The 20,080-nt window shown below is 35.6% G+C and overlaps 1 protein-coding gene across 2 annotated transcripts in view; it reads right to left on the bottom strand.

The window, feature by feature from the left end:
* The window catches only part of ATR (ATR checkpoint kinase), a 124,628-nt gene that overhangs the window by 70,092 nt on the left and 34,456 nt on the right, over positions 1-20,080 (bottom strand). For both annotated transcript variants that reach the window (XM_008008852.3, XM_008008853.3), the window contains 5 exons: positions 17,466-17,558; positions 15,666-15,796; positions 13,003-13,146; positions 10,031-10,124; positions 9,007-9,132 (listed from right to left, as the gene is read on the bottom strand). In XM_008008852.3, coding sequence (XP_008007043.3) covers positions 9,007-9,132; positions 10,031-10,124; positions 13,003-13,146; positions 15,666-15,796; positions 17,466-17,558 — 588 coding nt within the window. The remainder of the gene's footprint in view (positions 1-9,006; positions 9,133-10,030; positions 10,125-13,002; positions 13,147-15,665; positions 15,797-17,465; positions 17,559-20,080) is intronic.

Here is a 20,080-nt window from a genome sequence, read left to right as displayed (position 1 = left end):
ATATGAACATTATTATAAACCTCCTACAGTTAAAAAAAAAAACAACAACTTTGGCAACATTTTCATTGGGGTTGCATTATATTAATTAACCTAAGGAGAACTGAAATCGTTATAATGTCAACCTATCCAATAAGGGATTGATATAGTTTAGATATCTGTCCCCTCCAAATCTCATATTGAAATGTGATCCCCAGTGTGGCAGGTAAGACCTGGTGGCAGGTGTTTGGGTCACAAGGGTGGATCCCTCATGAACGGCTTGGTGCCATCCCTGTGGTAATAAGTGAGTTCTTTCTCTATTAGTTCAGGTGTGAGCTGGACTCCATTAGTTCAAGTGAGAACTGGTTATTTGAGAGCATGGCACTCTTCCCATTGCTCTCTTGCTCCCTCTCTCACCATGTGATATGCCAACTCCCCTTCCCCTTTTGCTATGAGTAAAGGCTCAGGCTTGCTGAAACTATCATCAGAAGCAGATGCTGGCACCATGCTTCTTGTAAAGGCTGCAGAACCATAAGCCAAATAAACCTCTTCTTTTTAATAAATTACCCAGCCTCAGGGTAATTTACTATAATTTCTTTATAGTAAAGCAAACAGACTAAAACAGTGATGGTTTCCATTTAGTCAAATCTATTACCCTTTTGTGTCTTTCAGAAGCATTTAAAAATTTTCCTCTTGTTGGTTTATGCATTTCTCGTTAAGTTTATTCTCAACTATATTGTTTTCCTGTTGCTATTGTAAATGGGGTATTCCAGAAAATTTTCTACCTGGTTACTGCTTGTCACATGAAAATTATTAATTTTTATGTTAATTTTATATCCCCTACTTCACTGAATTCATCTGTGGTCGAGTTTGTTTTATCAGTAATTCTCTATAATTTCCGAAATATATTAGCATAAGAAATGGAGACAGTTTTACATCTTTTCCAATTCTTATGTCTCTGATAAGCATATCATCTGTAAATATAGTTTTACATCTTTTCCAACTCTTATCTCTCTGATTGCTTTTTTTCCCTAAATTCCTTAGCCAATACCTCCAAGTGAATGTTAAATAGTGCAGGTAATAGGAAACCTTGCTTTCAGTGGGAATGTTTCTTGTTTCCCATTATGTATGTGTGTATATGTACGTACGTGTAGGGTACGTACCCATATGTACATATATAAACATGCATACATATACATACACATATATTATAAATTAAGATAATATTCATCAATTTCTGTTTTCTTTAGTGTTTTCATTTGAAGTAGGTGATGAAATATGTCAAAGTCTATTCAGCATCTATGGAAATAACAGCATGATTTTCTCTTTAGATCTATTAATATAGTGAATTATATTCATGGATTGCTAAGTATTAACTATCTTTGCAATACTGGAATAAAATGCAACTGGTCATGGGGTATTGTGGGTTTTTTTTTTTTTGTTTTTTCTGAGTCAGGGTCTCGCTCTGTTGCCCTGGTTGGAATGTAGTGGCATGATCTTGGCTCACTGCAGCCTCAAACTCCCCAGGCCAAGGTGATCCTCCCACCTCAACCACCAAGTAGGTTGGACGTTAGGCATGTGCCACCAGGCCTGGCTAATTTTTGTATTTTTTGTAGAGATGGGGTCTTGCTATATTGCTCAGGCTGGTCTCGAACCCTTGGGCTCAAGCAATCCATGTGCCTTGGCCTCCCAAAGTGTTGGGATTACAAGCATGAGCCACTACACCCAGCATGGGGTATTTTCTTAATGTGAAATTGATTTGTTTGATAATATTTCATTTATAATTTTTTGCACTGATATTAATATGATAATCTTTAATTTTTTGTCTCATGCTATCTTTTTTTGGTCTACTGAACACTGTTATATATTGCTGCTTTTTTAAAAGTGGAAGTTTTCTTTCATCTCCTATACTCCAGGACAATTTAAACACCACTGAGACTATTTAGTTTGTGAAAATTTGATAAAAAATCCCCTCATCTGGGCCTGGTGCTTTCCTATGGATGGAGTTCTTTTATAATATTCTCTATTTCTCCTACAGAAACTAATCTTTTAAGCTTTCTGTTTCAGCTAGAGTCCATTTTGATACACTATATATTCCAGGAAAAGTATACATGTTTACAAATTTATTTGTGTAAAAGGGTACAAAGTAGTCTCTTGTGATTTTTAAATATCTTCTATGTTTCAACAGTTTATTATTTACATATTTGACATTTACTAGTTTTGCTAGTTCTTTCAAAGACCTAGAATTTTTACTCATTAATTAATTTTACTGCTTTCTGTTCTCTACATTTCTTTTATTTTTATTATTTTCTTCCTGTACTATCTTTTCTTAAATAGTTTTAATGAAGTATTTGTTTCACGTACTATAAAATTCACTCTTTTAAGGTATACAAATGAATGATCTTTAGCATATTCGCAAGTTTTAGTATATTGAAGTATATCACAAGTGCAATCATCACTTCTGTTTAATTTCAGAACATTTTTACCATCTCAAAAAGAATCTATACCCATCAGCAATCACTCCCCATTTCCCCCAAACCTCCTAACCCTAGGCAACCAGTAATCTACTTTCTATCTCTATGGATTTGTTTATTCAGGAATACCAAAGATTGCCAGCAAACCACCAGAAGCTCTCAAAAGGAACCAACCCTGCCAACACCTTCATCTCAAACTTCTAGCCCATGGGAACTGTGAGACAATAAACTTGTTTATGTTGTTTAAAGTCATTCAGTTTGTAGTACTTTGTTATAGCAGCCCTAGTAAACTAACACAAAGAGCCAACTAATACAATAATCAATTTGAATATGAATGTTCTATCTGCTCTTTAGAATAAAGTATGCTTCTATTATCAAGGTGTAATGTCTGACATATATTCACAATAGCTACTTTACTGATTATGTTATTTAGATCTTCCATGTATTTATAACTTATTTTATACTGAGAATAGCATGGTAGTCTCCTCTTATTGAGTTTCTATATATATCTTCTTAAGCTTCTTATTTTGGCTTTATCAAGGTGGCTGGTGCATTATTAGGAGCATATTAATAACTAGTAAATCTTCCTTATGAATTATGGCTTTATGCATTAAAAAGTATCCATTTTGGTCATATTTAATGCTTTTCAGCTTCAGTTCTATTTTGTTTGGAATTCCTGCTTTCATTTATACTTTCCACTTAGCTGGATAATTTTGCTTACCCCTTTATTTTTGGCCTTTCTGAATCACTTTATTTTAGGTATGTATCCTACATGTGGCAGAGAGTTGTTTCTTGCTTTGTAAGCCAATTTGTAAATTTTTTTCTTTTAAGGTTGTTCACACTCACTAATGCGACTGAGATGCTTGGCCACAATTCTGTCAGATTTTTTATTATAATACAGTGAATTTAATTATAATATAGTATACTAATATTAGTGCTTTCTTCCCTCTATTCTGTTTTGTGTTTAAGAAATCATTTATTTGGGGCCAGGCGCGGTGGCTCATGCCTGTAATCCCAGCACTTTGGGCGGCCAAGGCGGGTGGATCACAAGGTCAGGAGCTTGAGATCATCCTGGCTAACATGGTGAAACTCCATTCTCTACTAAAAAACATTTTAAAAAAATTAGCCAGGCGTGGTGGTGGGCACCTGTAGTCCCAGCTACTTGGGAAGCTGAGGCAGGAGAATGGCGTGAACCCAGGAGGCGGAGCTTGCAGTGAGCCGAGATTGTGCCACTGCACTCTAGCCTGGGCGACGGAGAGAGACTCTGTCTCAAAAAAAAAAAAAAAAAAAAAAAAAAAATCATATATTTCATTTATTTGGGTAAGGAGGAAAGTTTATATTTTTGTTCTGGAATTATCACACACACACATATATATATATATATATATATATATATATATATTTTTTTTTTTTTTTTTTTGAAAGAGTCTCGCTCTGTCACCCAGGCTGGAGTGCAGTGGTGCAATCTTGGATCACTGCAACCTCTGCCTCCCGGGTTCAAGTGATTCTCCTGCCTCAGCCTCCTGAGCAGCTGGGATTACAGGTGTGCCACCATGCCTGGCTAATTTTTGTATTTTTAGTAGAGACAGGGTTTCACCATGTTGGTCAGGCTGATCTCGAACTCCTGACCTCGTGATCTGCCTGCCTCGGCCTCCCTACGTCTGGGATTACCAGTGCTACCGCTCCCAGCCTATCCAATATATCAATACCTTTTATTATGTCTACAGTCCCTTTTTTCCTTATTTGACTTTCTGTAACCAGTCTGCCAGTATAGAATGGTATATTTTGACTCCCAGTTATTGCTTATGCAACAATTACTGAGTTTATCTTACTTACTCCTTACTCTCCCCCTTCTCTCATTTAAAAAAATTTCATTATTTCTACTTTACTAGAATATAACATTTACACATAATTATCCCACCCTTGCCCCATTGTTGTTTTAGACTTAATATATTTTGTTAAATACATAAACAGTAACCATCAGACTTTTTGCCAAAGTCTCCCCAGTTCTCTCTTGACTTAATGAAGCTCATCCTCTAATACATCTCTTAGGACGGGATCACTTGTGAAAACCATGTTACTTCAATTCTTGTAGGTTTAAAACCATGTTCTTATCCATGATACTCTAAGGACAGCTTGACTTTTTCTTGACTCATACTTTATGACATTTTTTGACATTTTTTAAAAATGTTGCTATTTTCTAGGCCCACTCTGTACATTCCTACAGAGAATTCTGATACCAACCTACTTTTTTTGTCCTTGCAAGTAATTTTTTGAAAAAATTTCTTTTGCCAGGAAGCTTTGAAGATTTTTTATTATTAAAGTCTAGGATACATCTCAGAGTTAATTATCCTAGGTCAATTTTCTCCAGGATACAAGTCTTTTCAATATATAGATAAGGTCTTTTTTTCCAGAAAGCTTTCTTGGATTATAATTTTAAATATTAATTCTATTCTCTTGTTTTGGTTTTATTCTTCAGAGACACTAATTATTTGCATGTGAAATCTTTGCCAATCTTCCATTTCAACTACTTTTTCTTTTTACTCCTTTATCTTTTTTACTCCTTTTTAAACCTTTTTCTAATTTTTGTTGTTGTTTATACCTTTATTCAATGCCCCTTGCTAAATGTTTAGTCAAATACATTCTACCCTGTAGTTCTTATAATTTAATCTTCATTTCAATTTCTTTCCTAAGTTCAATCACCCTTGTTGCATCTTGGCTTTTGTTTATTTCTCTTGTTTTTTAATTTTTTCATTCAACTTTTTTTATATCTGAAAATGATTGCTTAAAATATTCAATTCAAATTATAGTGCTAAGTTCAATTTTCCTCCATGTTGTGATTGGTTTTGAGGAGGAACTGTCATCAACTCACAGACTTTATTTTCATTTTCTATTTTTGTCTTACAGGAACCTTGCATACATACATTTTTTTTCTACACATATTGTGCAATTTCTAAACTGGAAAACCCTTCATAACAGCTATATGCAGTAACAGTAAACATTCTGCAGTGGCTTCAGGATTTCTCTTTCATAAATATCCATGTCAGCATAGTGAAGTGCAGTTTTCTTCATGAATAGCTTTTTTTTTTCTTCTTTTTCTGGTAGCAGGGGGAGGATTTGGTTCATCTCTGATTTTGTACATTTCTTTTACTACTGCAGGACCCTTAAAATTCTCCCTCTTACTTTCTTCTTTCTGTTTATGACTAAGTCTCTGAACAGTGCCTTTACCCTCCTCTTCTTTTACTACTCCCCAGAAATTAATTTTCAGAGACTACAAACCTTGGGCATACTTTCAAGTATCTTCCCTGTAGCCAGTAGTCTGATATACCACATCCTGGACTTATTTTCAGTAATGTTGCACTTAAGAGTATGACTGTCTCTTTCTGTTGGTGATTTTCTCTTTGCTCCATCAGTTCTTAGTTCCTATTCTTCATTTTCGTCTTCTTTTATACAGTCTTATCAGAATGTACCTGCTCTCATACAAGGTTAAGATATGAGCTCCACAGATATCTCTGCTAGTTACAAGTAATTTGAAGTTCATAATATTCTGTCTCATAATTCATAATATTCTGTCTCATAGTTCTCTTGTAAATTATGTGTTCAATTTTCCTCCATGCTTCCTCCAGGTTTCAATTGCTCTCCTTGACACTCTTTATGATGTTTCAGGGGCTACACAGAAATTCAGATTTAGGCATCCACCATTATCCTAGACAACCTGAAAGTCTCTAGCAACTTTATTTTCAATAGGCTCCTCTCTTATGTGTAATCGTTAGTAAATGTCATTCTATTAGAATTCTGCATTGCCATAAGTTTATTTTAGCTTCTTACAAAGTCATCTTTTTGGGATTTTATCAGACGGATTCCTTAAACCTGACTAGTATAAGTCTTCAGAAATGAATTAAATGGTTTCTTAATTTAATCTCTAGCCTGACTTTTCTATATAGAAATCATTTTCTGCCATCCGCCGAGCTTAGAAATCTTCTATTCCTTCAAAAATATATATTCCTCCTTAAAAATAAGTAGAAAGTTTCATCTCTTCAATGTCAATGACTCTGGGACTACCCATCAGTACAGGGCTTTTGAAGGGTCATTCCATAAAAATAGTTAAGTATCTAATGCTACATCAGCCATCATTTTACTAACTTTCACACCACCACCTCTCGGAGTTTGCTTCGTGGCTACATTATACCCAATCATTTGTTTAGCCACTCCTACCACAACTTTAAGTGTATTTTTAAATAAAAACCTCCTTTCAATCCACTCTTAAAGTATCTTTTCCTCTCCCTGTGGCTACAATTTTAAATTCTAAAACAGGATCTTTTGCATCTGTTGTTTCATGGACTCTAAGAGTACTGACTACAAAGACTCTGGCCTCTAATCCTCTTATCTTATGCCAGTTTCATGCTCTGGTGGTATTCCTGTAGGTTCAACCAACTTGTAGAGTTGCACTGTCCAATACAATAGCTACTATTCACATGTGGCTATTTAAATTTAGATTAGGCCAGGTAGAGTGGCTCACACCTGTAATACCAGTACTTTGGGAGGCCTAGGCAAGAAGATTGTGGGAGGCCAGGAGTTCAAGACCAGCCTGGGCAACATAGCAAGACCCCATCTCTTAAAAAAAGAATTAGGTGAGCATGGTGGCACACACCTGTAATCTTAGCTACTCAGGAGGCTGAAGTGGAAGAATTGCTTGAGCCCAGGAGTTTGAGGCTGCAGGGAGCTATCATCACACCCCTGTACTAGAGAGACCCTGCCTCTAAATATAAATAAATAAATTTAAATTAGCAAAATTAAATAGAATTAAAAATTCTGTTCCTCAGAACATAATGTTTGAGCATATATTTCAAGTGCTCGAGAGAGCCGTATGTGGCTAGTGGCTACTGCTAAAGAGTACAGATATAGAATATTTTCATCCTCACAGAAAGGTCGTTTGGACAGTAGTATTCGAAATCTTAATTCAATTGTCTTCAACTTTAATGTTATCTTTTTGCCACTGTTGGGAAAGAACCCATTTCCTTCTCTCTTTATTCCCAGGTGTTTTGGGCCAGTATCACTGGAATATGGTTAGAAGACTTGTGCTTCTGGATCTTTATTCTTTTTTTACCTCCCCATGGATCCTCCAATCTTCCTTGCCTTTAGTTTTTTCTTACCAGCCTGCCATAAATTTATCCAGGTATAGATGCTAAACTACATTAAATCCTGACTTTTAAAAAATCCCATAATAATATATGGCTATTATATCTTAATCAGACTACTCAAGACTTCTGCAAGTACACTTCTCTTCTTATTCTGTCTAGGTAATCTATTAGCATCCAGGCTTTACATTGAAGGAATCCTGTAAGGGAGTTGCCAGATATGATTTATTTTTTGTGATCCACGAGGCGAAGTGGGGCAGCTGCAGCTTTCCTTAAGACTGTAAGAAATCTCCTTGAATTCTCAGATTTAGTTATTTATATCTAGGAAGTGATGATCGAGGTGAAGTTTCCTTACATTAGACCATGACTGTGCCATCTGCTTGGAAATAACCTAAACTAGAAAACCTCTATGCAAAGAGGAGAAAAACTTTGTGATTCATAAATCTCTGTGTTAAATTAAAAGACTAAACATCCTTTGAGTTACCTGAAAACCAGGTAAAGGTATGGGGCTAGGGGCAAGCAAAGAGTAGTTTCATTGTAGTTTAGAGCAGGAATAGAGGCTGTAACATTGATAATGAACATCTATAGTCAGGAAGGCATAATACTTAACCTAGAGGAGATTCAAGGCTCCTCCCCTCTGTTGGGATCGTCTCCACACTGGCTGCTACCCACACTGGTTATACAAACTCACTGCCCCAGAAACATAAGCTCATTACCATCACGTATATCTTCTGTCCTAAGTAAGTGTTTACTTCTATTAATGGAAGGAAATATAACCCTTCCATTATAGAATGGTAATCCCAAAATTCATGAGGGTCTTAGGTTCTCACATCTTACCATATGGGTTCTAGATATGCATAAATGAGTAATTCAGTTAAATTTTTTCCAATTTATTCATATACAGTGATCTGGTATTTTAAATACCAGTTCTCACTATCATCAAATTTAGGGATAATCTACATTATGTTGCCAAAGAAAAGAATAAAGCTTACTCGCCCCTTGAAAAAGTAAACTTAAAGATTTAGCTTCATTAAAACTAACATTAATTCAGTCAAAATGTACAATAGTAAAACTGCTGACATTTCATATGACATATATCCATAGGAAATATGTGAGAAGACTTACATAAACTGCTGCTGTATTATATAATTACACACACCTTTACTTAGGAAGATGCAGTAACCTAAAATATAACCATCAAATCATGATCCTTCAAAAACAAAAAACTGCAAAACCCTGGGATTCAAGCTCAAAGGGCATCTCATGGATTCCTAATTCTCAGTCAGATCTGATAATTCAGGTAAAATAAAAATGTCTTCTTTCACTAAATCACAAACAAAAATGTCATTCTGTCATCTTTTCTTTAAGCCTCCAATCTTTCTTTGTTATACATTTTTAATTATATCATCTTAGCATACCTGATTTTTATACAAGGTTTCCTTCAAGCTTGTAAGAGCATGAATACGAACATCGACATTTTCATGCTGAATGGCCTTCATAGAGAGCTGAAGAGTTGTTTGAAGATCTGTGCTCTCAGAGGTCTCCTATATACAAAGCACAGAGAGACAGACCTTATTAATCGACTATTTTAACAACCATTTCCAAAGGCCTGAATTCCCTATATAGTTACCATTAAACTACACCAAACCGATTTTTTAAAGTAATAAAATTTCCATTCCTTCCTTTGTATAGCATAAGTCATTTTTAGTAATTCTAAGGGAAAGGGATTTCATTGTAAAATTTTTAGACGTGGAGGAAAATTTTATCCCAACTAAGTAAGAATTTACTTACCTAAAATAAGTACTTCTTGACAGGAAGTATAAGTTTCTCTTAACTTACAGAGGGTTACATAATAGCTCTGAACCAGGTCTACGGATTATATAAGTAATTCACTTCCTTTCACTACCCAAGGTGACACCCAAGGTCAGATATTCCACTTTCTACCCAGAAGTGCTATGAAATCACCACTAACATCTTCATAATTTTAGAGAGCTCACTAAGATTTAAGATGCTGGAATTATACATTATTCCCCTTCTAAATCTCAGGAATCATTCACATCTGACATTTCTATGTCATGGTTTGTAGCACAACAAAACTAGAATCGTCCCACAGCTTTCCTTTCTTCTCTTAGGGCATGCCGCTGTGGTAGCTCTTCTTTTTGGGACAATAAGGACACTGTGGTCTGGGTAGTAAAAGCATAAGAACTGTATTTTTTGCTCTCTGTTCTATCTAATGCTGTTACATCTTTAATCTAAATGCTAAAACTTCCTTCCAAAAGTCATGGATTCATGGTAGCATTATCTACTTACCAGGAATTAGCCATTAGAATAGGACTATATTATCCCTAGATATGATCCTAAAGGATCTTTATTCAATGTATTGGAATTTGGGAACAATTCTGTATTAATGATCTCCTAAACCACAAATTAAAAATTAAATACCTTTCTGTATTCCTGGAGAATGGCTTTTATCTTTTTTAATTCTGGATGATCAGGTAAAAAATATATTTCATGAAGAAAATCTTGCACAGCATCCCTAATAGTCGGAATAAAAAGAATTATTTGCCAAGAATATGAATACTAAAAAAATGTAAAGCAAAAGTTGAAACTAAGGCCAATTTAATTCATAATTAAAAGTGCTAGTTGATTACTGAGCTGCAAAGTATTTTCTAACTATGTCTAAGATGCTTAGCTAAATTATTAGTGGAAAATGACCAAAACTATGAAAATCACTCTATAATAGTGCTAAAATCAACCATGCTTCTCAGCATACAAATCCATATATACAGTCCCTTCCTCTTCAAGCTGGGCTGAGTGTGCGACCTGCTTTAGCAAATAGACGGTGGCAGAAGATATGCTGTGCCAGTTTGGGACCTAGGTATTAAAAATGCCTGCAAGTTTCACCATAAAAAAGGATGAGTTCATGTCCTTTGTAGGGACATGGATGAAGCTGGAAACCATCTTCCTGAGCAAACTATCGCAAGGACAGAAAACCAAACACCGCACAGGTGTTCTCACTCATAGGTGGGAATTGAACAATGAGAACACTTGGACACAGGGTGAGGAACATCATACACCGGGGCCTGTTGTGGGGTGGGGGGGTGGGGGGAGGGATAGCATTAGGAGATATACCTAATGTAAATGACGAGTTAATGGGTGCAGCACACCAACATGGCACATGTATACATATGTAACAAACCTGCATGTTGTGCACTTGTACCCTAGAACTTAAAGTATATAAAAAAAAAATGCCTGCAAGTTTCCATTTGTGTGTTCTGGAGAGCCCTGAGTCACTATGTAAGAAGTGTGGCCACCAACATGGACAGACCACGGTACAGAGAGAGAGACTCTGAGACTACACAGAATGAGAGAGAGGCCCAGCCCAGTCCACCTGCCAGCTGAATGTGGCCACACTAGGGACCAGTTGTAAGACCAGTAGAACTGACCAGCTTAGCACAGATTGCAAAATTATGAGCATATAAAAATGCTCATTGTCTTAAGATACTAGGTTTGGGGTGATTTGGAATGTAGCAATAGACAGCCAAAGACTACCCCAATACACAAATTATCATGAAGAATTATAAAAATATACATATAAGTAAACCTTATCAGGGCTATAATTTTTAATTTCCTTCTAATATAATAAATGCTCTAATCTTTCTGGGTCCAAATATAAGTGTTTCTAAATTCTAGTCTTCATTAACTCATGCAATAAATATATATTAAATAACTACTATGTGCTATTATATGCTAAGCACTCTGGTAGGCACTGGGGATGGAACAATAAACAAAGCCAAAGTAGTGCCTTCATTCAGCAAGCTTAAGGTCTTCTATCTTGCAGTGTCATGATCATAACTCATTGCAGCCTCAAACTTCTGGGCTCAAGAAATCTTCCTACCTCAGCCTGCAGTAGCTAGGATTACACGCTTTTTTTTTTTTTTTCTCACCCAGGCTGGAGTGCAGTAGTGCGATCTCGGTCACTGCAAGCTCTGCCTCCCAGATTCACACCATTCTCCTACCTCAGCCTCCAAAGTAGCTGGGACTACAGGCGCCGCCCACCACACGCGGCTAATTTCTTGTATTTTTAGTAGAGACAGGGTTTCACCATGTTAGCCAGGATGGTCTCGATCCCCTGACCTCGTGATCCGCCTGCCTCAGCCTCCCAAAGGGTCATTTTTTTTTTTTTTTTTAATGTTTCTGTATTTTTTGTAGACGTGGGGTTCTCACTATGTTGCCCAGGCTCCTGGCCTCAAGCAATCCTCCTGCCTTGTCCTCCCAAAGTGTTGGTATTGTTGGCATGAGCCACCATGCCTGGTCGGGATTTTTCTTATGATTATGAAAAAGGTAGAGAAATGATACTTCTGTAATAAACAGCAAAGATATGACTATGTACAAAACAAATTTTAAAGGTACTTGAAAAGTAGTCCCAAAATCTAAATTAGTGACTTTGTTGTTTTATCATGCACAAAATATCAAAAACAAAAGTATTTTAATTAAATAAAAACACATTAACTTTTCCTTCTTCTATGACATCTCCCTAATTAGATAGTTACTGCAACTGACTAAAGGGACCAGCAATAGCCTATGGGTGAGTAGGTAAATAAGGAGTACTTCAACCCCAACTTTTCACAAGCAAAGGAATGATTATATACAACGTTAAGTAAAATCACAGAAAAAAAAATTAAATATATAGAAAGACATCCCAGTCTAAAAAGCAGCCTGAATCAAAAATACAAATGGGAAAGAATGATGTATGTTCTGTCAATAGTAGTCCACATTGGCTATAGCCTAATGCCTGTTTTGAAAAATTATGGGGGAAGATGGTAAGAAATAGTCTGTGGCCAGATTTTTAGAAAGCCTTCAACATCAGGCTAAGCAATTTGGAATTTGTGAATTAGGAAATGGAGAATCTCAGAATGCCTTTGTATGCTGGAATGACACCAATAAAGAGATATTTTTAAAACACAGTTCTAGTAACAATATCAAGAAAAGTGATAAAAGCTTAAAGGAAGAGAGGCTAGTTCAAAGCTTAATGCAATGAAGTAATAAAGGTTTCAACTAAGGTAAGCTGCACAAAGTAGGTATTTCTCCTATCCATTCTCATGCTATTCAACTGTCCGCCTTTTGACTGTGAAAACAAAGGTAAATTAGGTTTCACATATACAGAATTAATGAAAAATTATTTTTAACTGCTGACCTATTAGTGAGTTTTAGAAATAATTATAATAGAAGCAATGCCACAACTGAAATAGCATCATGTCAATATGTAATTACACGCCATTACTTTTGTTACTGATGAATCCTGAAATTCAAAAAAGTGACAGTTCCACATTACCATCGGTAATTTTAATACCTTGAGACATAAAAATACATTTTAAAAAGTTATTATTTTACTTTAATTTCAGTTACAATACCTGTTTTCAATTATGAGGTAGTGAAAGATAGCTGCAGTTTCTTTAGGCTGGATGTGTATAAGAGGTAACAAAGCTACTATTACATGACTGAGAAGGGAGCCCAGACAAGCATGATCCAGGCAACGAACAAAGCAGTCCCAAGCTCTATGTGAAAAAACAAATAGAAATGAAGTCCAATTAGTTTTATTATTTGTAAAGCTCTATCAATTAGTTATTAGTTGAAGACACATGATATATACAAACAATAGATTAAAAGGCAGCTTTAAAGCAAAGATCAGTGCTATATATTCAAATAAAGTGACGTCCAAATTATATGAAGTCAAAAAAGCAAGGGGAAAAACAGTGTTTGGGGCAGAATTAATACAAAAAAAAAGTGTGTGTGTGCATTTGCTTATTCTTTTACAAAGAGTGGATACACAAAAATTAATAAAAATAGGTATCTGTAGAGGTCAAAACTGGAATCTAGATTTCTGACTATAATTTGTTACACAGATTTGAATTTGGGACTATGCAAATGTTTTACATACTTTTTAAATTAAACAAAATAGAGGGGAAAAGCAACCCTTAAAAATTTTAAACAAACTGAAACCAGTGAACCTAACTAAATATTAAGTTGGTAGCACATGCACACAGAAAATAATTACTTCACATGATTTTAAAACATATTCTGACTATACATCTCTAACAGGATATATTTTATTGACAAAAAGAGCCTCCAAGAAGCTTAAACTGCACTCAGCAGTCTTACTGTTGGTAGTAATATTGAAATTGTCACTTTAAAGACATATATATGTATACAGAAAGAAAAATTACGTAAATGTATAATATAAGTCATTAGGAACAAAGACAGAATAACTGGAAAGAAATATAATGTAAAACCAAAGAGTTAAGTCAAAACTATGTGATCTTTATTGTATTGGAAATATACATATATATATATATATAAACTCAAAATCTTTTTCTCTTTATAAAAATTTTCTAGTAGCTATATTCACTTAAGACTTAGAAGCAATGACAGTAGGCCCAATGAGTGCCTACACTGGGAATTAATCTGGGCTCAAAGGAACCAGAGCCAGGGTTCCTTGAAGAAATCGTTAATTTTGAGTCAGGGGCAGGAAATGTTCAAGATGAGCCCGGGTCATCTTGTCATGCCTGAAAGCAGAAAATCTGTAAGAGATTAATGGAGGTCATATCAAAACTCATAGACGCCAACTTGAAAGGACTTCTACTTGCTTAAGATGGGACAATTTCAGCAATAAAAAAGGCTAGTGATTTTAATGGATAAAATTAATCAAACTTATAAAAATCTATGTAATCAAAATGATATTATAAAAGAAGAAAAACTTCACTGGAGGTTGCTACAGCACAAACCTATATTCCTAAATTGATTAACTAAAAAGAAATATTCAAGTAATTATGAACTGCTTTTCCTACATGAACTATGGTTGTTTTGTTCATAGTTCATCACTCAAACTCAAGTGATCCTTCTGCCTCACCTTCCTAAGCAGCTGGGACTACAGATATGTACAATCATGCCCAGCTAGTCAAATTTTATGAGGAATTTTAAGAATAATCCCACCTAGTAAATACAGAAGGAATAATGAAATTTAAAAATCACTATTTTATCAACTGTAATGAAATAATGGACTTAGGCAATGATCATTAATTAATGCTAAAATCATCAGATGAAAGATTAATGAGGAATTTTATAATAAAGGGATTCAGGTTGATAAAACCTACTGTCTAGTCTTACCATTACTAAAAGTGGACAACTAGATATTATTATGTGGCTCATTGTGCCACAAGAGAAGCACAAAGCCTCACCTATGAGGCATGTTATGATAATAAATTGAACCTAAATCTAATCCAGCATCTATATCTAGGTACCCATTTATAGAAAAAACAGGGATGAAAGAAAAGATAGAGGGAAAAGTTAAATTAGCTATTTGCCAAATCCCACATCCTAAAATCTCAAGAGCCTAAAATAAGTAAAATGTGTGGGTAGGGAATTTAAGGGATGAGGTTGTTTACAAGAGGCACTTAAGGAGCCAGGCAACCAAATACATGTATGTAAACTTCATTTATATCTAACTCAAGAAACAATGATACATACAAACATCTCTGGGAAATGGCATCTACAACATGATATATATACAATATATACAATATCTTTGGGAAAAATACCTTTGAGACAACTGGAGGAAATGTGAATAAGGACTGAGTTTTAGATTAGATATTTCTATTAATCCTGCTAAGTATAATAATTCATGAAGGTTATTTTTTAGATGCCCTCATCCATTAGATACATCTAAAGTACTTACAAGGTACAATGATATGATTCTGGGATCTTCTGTAATATACCCCAACTAACAATCAAAAAGGTAGAAGTGGATTAGAAAAAACTAGCAATGTTGATAACTGCCAAGGTTGGGAAATAGGTATGGAGGTTCATTGATAACTCTTCTATTTCCCAGTATGTTAAAAGACTTTCATGGTAAAATGTTTTAAAAGAAGTAAATACGTTCTGTTTTCAATACAAATTGTCTTTCTCCCTTCATTATTTATTACTTGAACCCAATTTCCTTCAGAGATAAGAATCCAAGTTAGTGCTACTGGAAAATGCAAAATAATAATAATAATAATTAACTCAGGCAGTCATTTACCTGCAACACAATTCAGGAAAATCATCCTTGAATCGAAGGCCAGTTCTCAGTGTGGTCATCATCTTCACCCTCACAGAACTGACATGTTTGGGTCCCATTAACTTCATCAAAGACATCAAACTGTTCAAGGCCTATAGAGTTAAGTAGCGCTTCAGAGTAAAGCTTACAAACATGCTGCCAGAAGCAGATGAGCCCTAAGGATAAGTGCTTCCCACCCAATATCAGGGGTCATCTATTCTCAGATAACACAAAAGATCGAATCAATGTTGGCTAGTTTGTTTCGTCCAATTGCTTATGTCTTATGTGGGAATTATAAATGTGAAAAATACAAGTTGAGTTCTTTTTTGTTTTGTTTTTTCCCTTGAAGGTAATTTGTTATTTTGGCCCAATATTCATCTAGAACGGTAAAATTTCTAATGTATTAAAGGTATAATGCATATTGTTTAATTTCTTTCATATCTATCCCAAACTGCCATATGCATACAAAAAACAAGCTGAATTAAAATCATTTGAATTTGAGACCATATAAAAAATTTTGAAGTAAATGGAATACTTCATAGTGATCAATAGTTAAGGAAATTTTTGTCCTAATGATATTAAATTCAAGATGTCCTGAATTTAGTAAAATAATTAATGATATACTCTGAAAATGAAACACATGAAAAATACAGAACCAGACCTGTTACCAGCAGCTCCAGTTTATAATGAAGGGGTAAAGAAACTCTCTGGTTGACTTTATGTGCCAAAACATGCAAGCTCTTTACGGTTTACAAGACAAACTCTAGTTTTCTTAGATTCAAGGTGATTCTCTCACTTAGGATAGCAATTAGAGAAACAATAAGAAAGAAGCCATGTAGATGAAATAGTAGTTGGTTGGGGGATTAAATTTACTAGTTGACACCAAAAGAACAGGCATTGGTTGCTGAAATTTGCAGAGTTTAATAGGGTATCATAGGTCTTTCTTGACTCCTTAAGATTATTTTAAAAAAGGGGGGGGAGTAGTATACGCTGAAATAAAAGCTTCCATTCATAGGTGTTTTTTGTTTGTTTGTTTTTATTGTAGTCTTACTGACTGCAGAGGTGGAAAGCAACAGAAAGGGAAATTTTATCAATATCTAAAATTTTTCTCCAATCTATAGGACAAAAATTTCCAATGGTGGCCAACTATTGCAGCAGTCATAATGAAACTTCACTGTGGCACAAGCATTTAAACATAAAGTTGCTTTACATTATAATAACTTATAATATAATAATCTTATAATATAAGATTTCTGGTGTTCAAAAACACCATGGGCCATGACCCACACCAGCCCAATCTAAACCAAGGAGACTCAATGATGCAACTTTTGTTTGAGCTTTCAGTGATTGCTAGTCTCTTTCTTCAAATGCTGGACTAGATGTTGTGATGATGTGAGCTTGAAGCCACTGAGGTCATTACCTGGCTCTTAAGTACTGCCCCAACCCAGGTGAATCTGAGCCAAAAGACTGACTCTGAGAACTTTTTTGAGTTCAAAATCAAGTTATGCCCAAAGCTACATTATCCTTACACTTTTAGTAACACAGCCACAAATTCCTTTTAGTCACTTTGGGTTGGTGTTCTATCCCTCCTAAACTAAAGAAACGAAACGAATACAATTCCAATTTTTAGACTCCCAAAAAGCTTATATAAGTTCTTCAGCAATAGAGAATGTCATGTTTGGTTATTTCTCATCTTTGAATGTTTGTAGCTAGATGCAGAATTTATCTATATTCTATATGAATTCTATCTTAGCACTATGGAACTCAACTATCACCACTTACCATTTTCTTATCTTCAATGCCAACACTAGAGCTCAGTAACTGCATGTTAAAAAAAGCCAAAATGCCCAACAATTTGGGTTGTAAATAATCAGCCTAAGAAATAAAAACAGATAATATGTAAGCTTTATACAGACTGAATTTCTTAAGTTGACATTTTAATTAATTAATGTCATTTATATTTTACCTAACTAGATTAGCATATTGGAAATAAAGACTTGGTGAATTAAGTTTCTCCAAAAGCATGTATCTTCACACATAGTATTTAAAGAAACTAATGAAATGATTTATAGTCACCATTAAAAAATACGATTAAATGTACAGTACAAGCAGGAAATGATAAGTTTTTTAATCATGGAATGAGTTGAGGTGGGATCCTCAGGATCTGATTCATTTCAGGATGTGGAGTGGAGAGGAAAAGAAGAAAGAAAAGAATAGAGAAAGGAAAGGGACTGTCCTTATTCTATGACATTTAGAGCTAAGGTAGAAAAGTACGATTAAGGAAAGGGTATCCCACCAGAAAAATGATCTGACATAGGGGATAATATCCCCAGAGGTAATAGGGGAAAAGAGGCACAAGACCATGGGCATCAAAAGTTGCAGGCTAGATATCATCATCCATGACACTTTAGGTTTCCTGAAGTAAACAGAATTCCTTCCTTAGTTCGTTCCTTCCTTCCTTCCTACCTTCTTCCCTCCCTCCCTTCCTCTCTCCCTCCCTCCATCTGTCCCTTCCTCCCTCCCTCTTTCTCTTCCATTCCTCCTTCATTTGTTTCCTTCCTCCCTCTTTCTTCTTTCTTCCTCTTTTTCTTAAACAGGGTTCTTTCCTTCCTTCCTTCCTCCCTCCCTCTTTTTCTTTCTTTCCTCCTTTTTCTTTTTCTTAGAGTTCCTTCCTTCCTTCCTATTTCTTTCTTTCTTCCTTTCTCTCTCTTTTTTTCTTTTCTCTTCTCTTCTTTTCTTCCTCTCTCGATCTCTGTCTCTCTCGACAGGGTCTTGGTCACCTAGGCTGAAGCGCAGTGGCACAATCACAACTCACTGCAGCCTCAACCTCCTAGACTCAAGCAATCCTCCCAGCTCAGCCTCCTGAGTCCCTGTGACTACAGGCATGCACCACCATGTCCAGCTAATTTTTTGTATTTTTTGTAGACACGGGGTTTTGCCATGTTGCCCAGGCTGGTCTCAAACTCCTGGGCTCAAGCAATCCTCCTGCTTTGGCCTCCCAGAGTGCTGGGATTAAGCCACTGTGCTTAGCTGAGTTAATACTTTCTTAAGAGACGGTCCTGTAGGAGAGGGCATGGGCTTTAAGTCAGCCAAATCTAGGTTTGAATCTTAATTTTGACACTTCCTAATGTGTGATCTTCTATAAGTTACTTAATTCTTCCAAGTCTGTAAAATGTGAACAATAAAACCACCTACTGCATAGAGCTGCTAAATAAGATACCATTTATTGACCAGGTGCGGTGGCTCACCCCTATAATCCCAGCAATTTGGGAGGCTGAGGCAAGTGGATTACATGAGCTCAGGAGTTTGAGATCAGCCTAGGTAACATGGCAAAACCCTGTTTCTACAAAAAAATTAGCCAGGCATGGTAGCACACACCTGTGGTCCCAGCTACTCAGGAGGCTGAGGTGGGAAGATCGCTTAAGTGCCAGAGGCAGAGGTTGCAGTGAGCTGAGATTGTGCCACTGCAGTCCAGCCTGGGTGACAGAGCAAAACCCTGCTTCCAAAAAAAAAGATATCATTCACTAAGGACTTAGTATATGGCTAAATATTAAATCAATTTGTTCATATTATTACAAACTGAGAATGTGACCACTCTGTAAAGAATATTCTTCTGTTTCATGTCTTTATGTACAGACAGAAGAAAGGAGCAAAAAAAAAAAGAGCTGGGAATGAGTAGCAACTAAAGCATTTGGAACTTTAAGAAAGTTGCTCTGCTTGATGTTGAGGCATCTGATTTAGGTGTCTTCAGGTTCCATGCATTACCAAGAAAAGGGTAGGAGGGTGTGTGCTACCATATAATAGAGAGGAGTGAGGTATCCTACAAGTCTCTCCAGATTAGATGTCAGGATAAATCTTTATCTTGCCTAGCACCAGAAATCATCTGGTGTTTAATGCCTAAAATTGCATTTTGTTCTGCAAACTTCTGATTTAGATTGAGAGTCAACTTTGGCATGGTAAGCCACAATTCACTAATTGTATGGTTCCAGCCTATATTGCTTAAATAAAAAGCAGATAAGGATCACACAATCTATGTCAACATTCCAATATTAAAGTTCTTGCACTCAGACAAACAATTATTTGACTTTATCTATCTACCAATATATTATCTATCACCAAATACTTATTACATATGCCTAGAATCCTGTGCTGGGTACAGGTGTACAAGATAAGCAAAGTCATTCTCTCTCATTAGCTTACATGGTAGACTAGTATGAATGGAAGACACTAAATAAGTAAGTATGTAAACAAAGTTGTGATAATGCTATAAGAAAAGAAACACGATCCTGTGATAGACAAGAAATGTGGTAAGGGAGTTGAGACAGGGTATTTGGGAAACTCTTGAAATCTAAAGAATGAGAAAGATCCAGGATATTATTCCAAGTAGACAGACCATC

This window comes from Chlorocebus sabaeus, chromosome 15, assembly GCF_047675955.1.
Source record: "Chlorocebus sabaeus isolate Y175 chromosome 15, mChlSab1.0.hap1, whole genome shotgun sequence".
NCBI classification, from domain to species: domain Eukaryota; kingdom Metazoa; phylum Chordata; class Mammalia; order Primates; family Cercopithecidae; genus Chlorocebus; species Chlorocebus sabaeus.
Note: the sequence above shows the minus strand (reverse complement) of the source record. Positions and strands in the feature narration are given on the sequence as shown.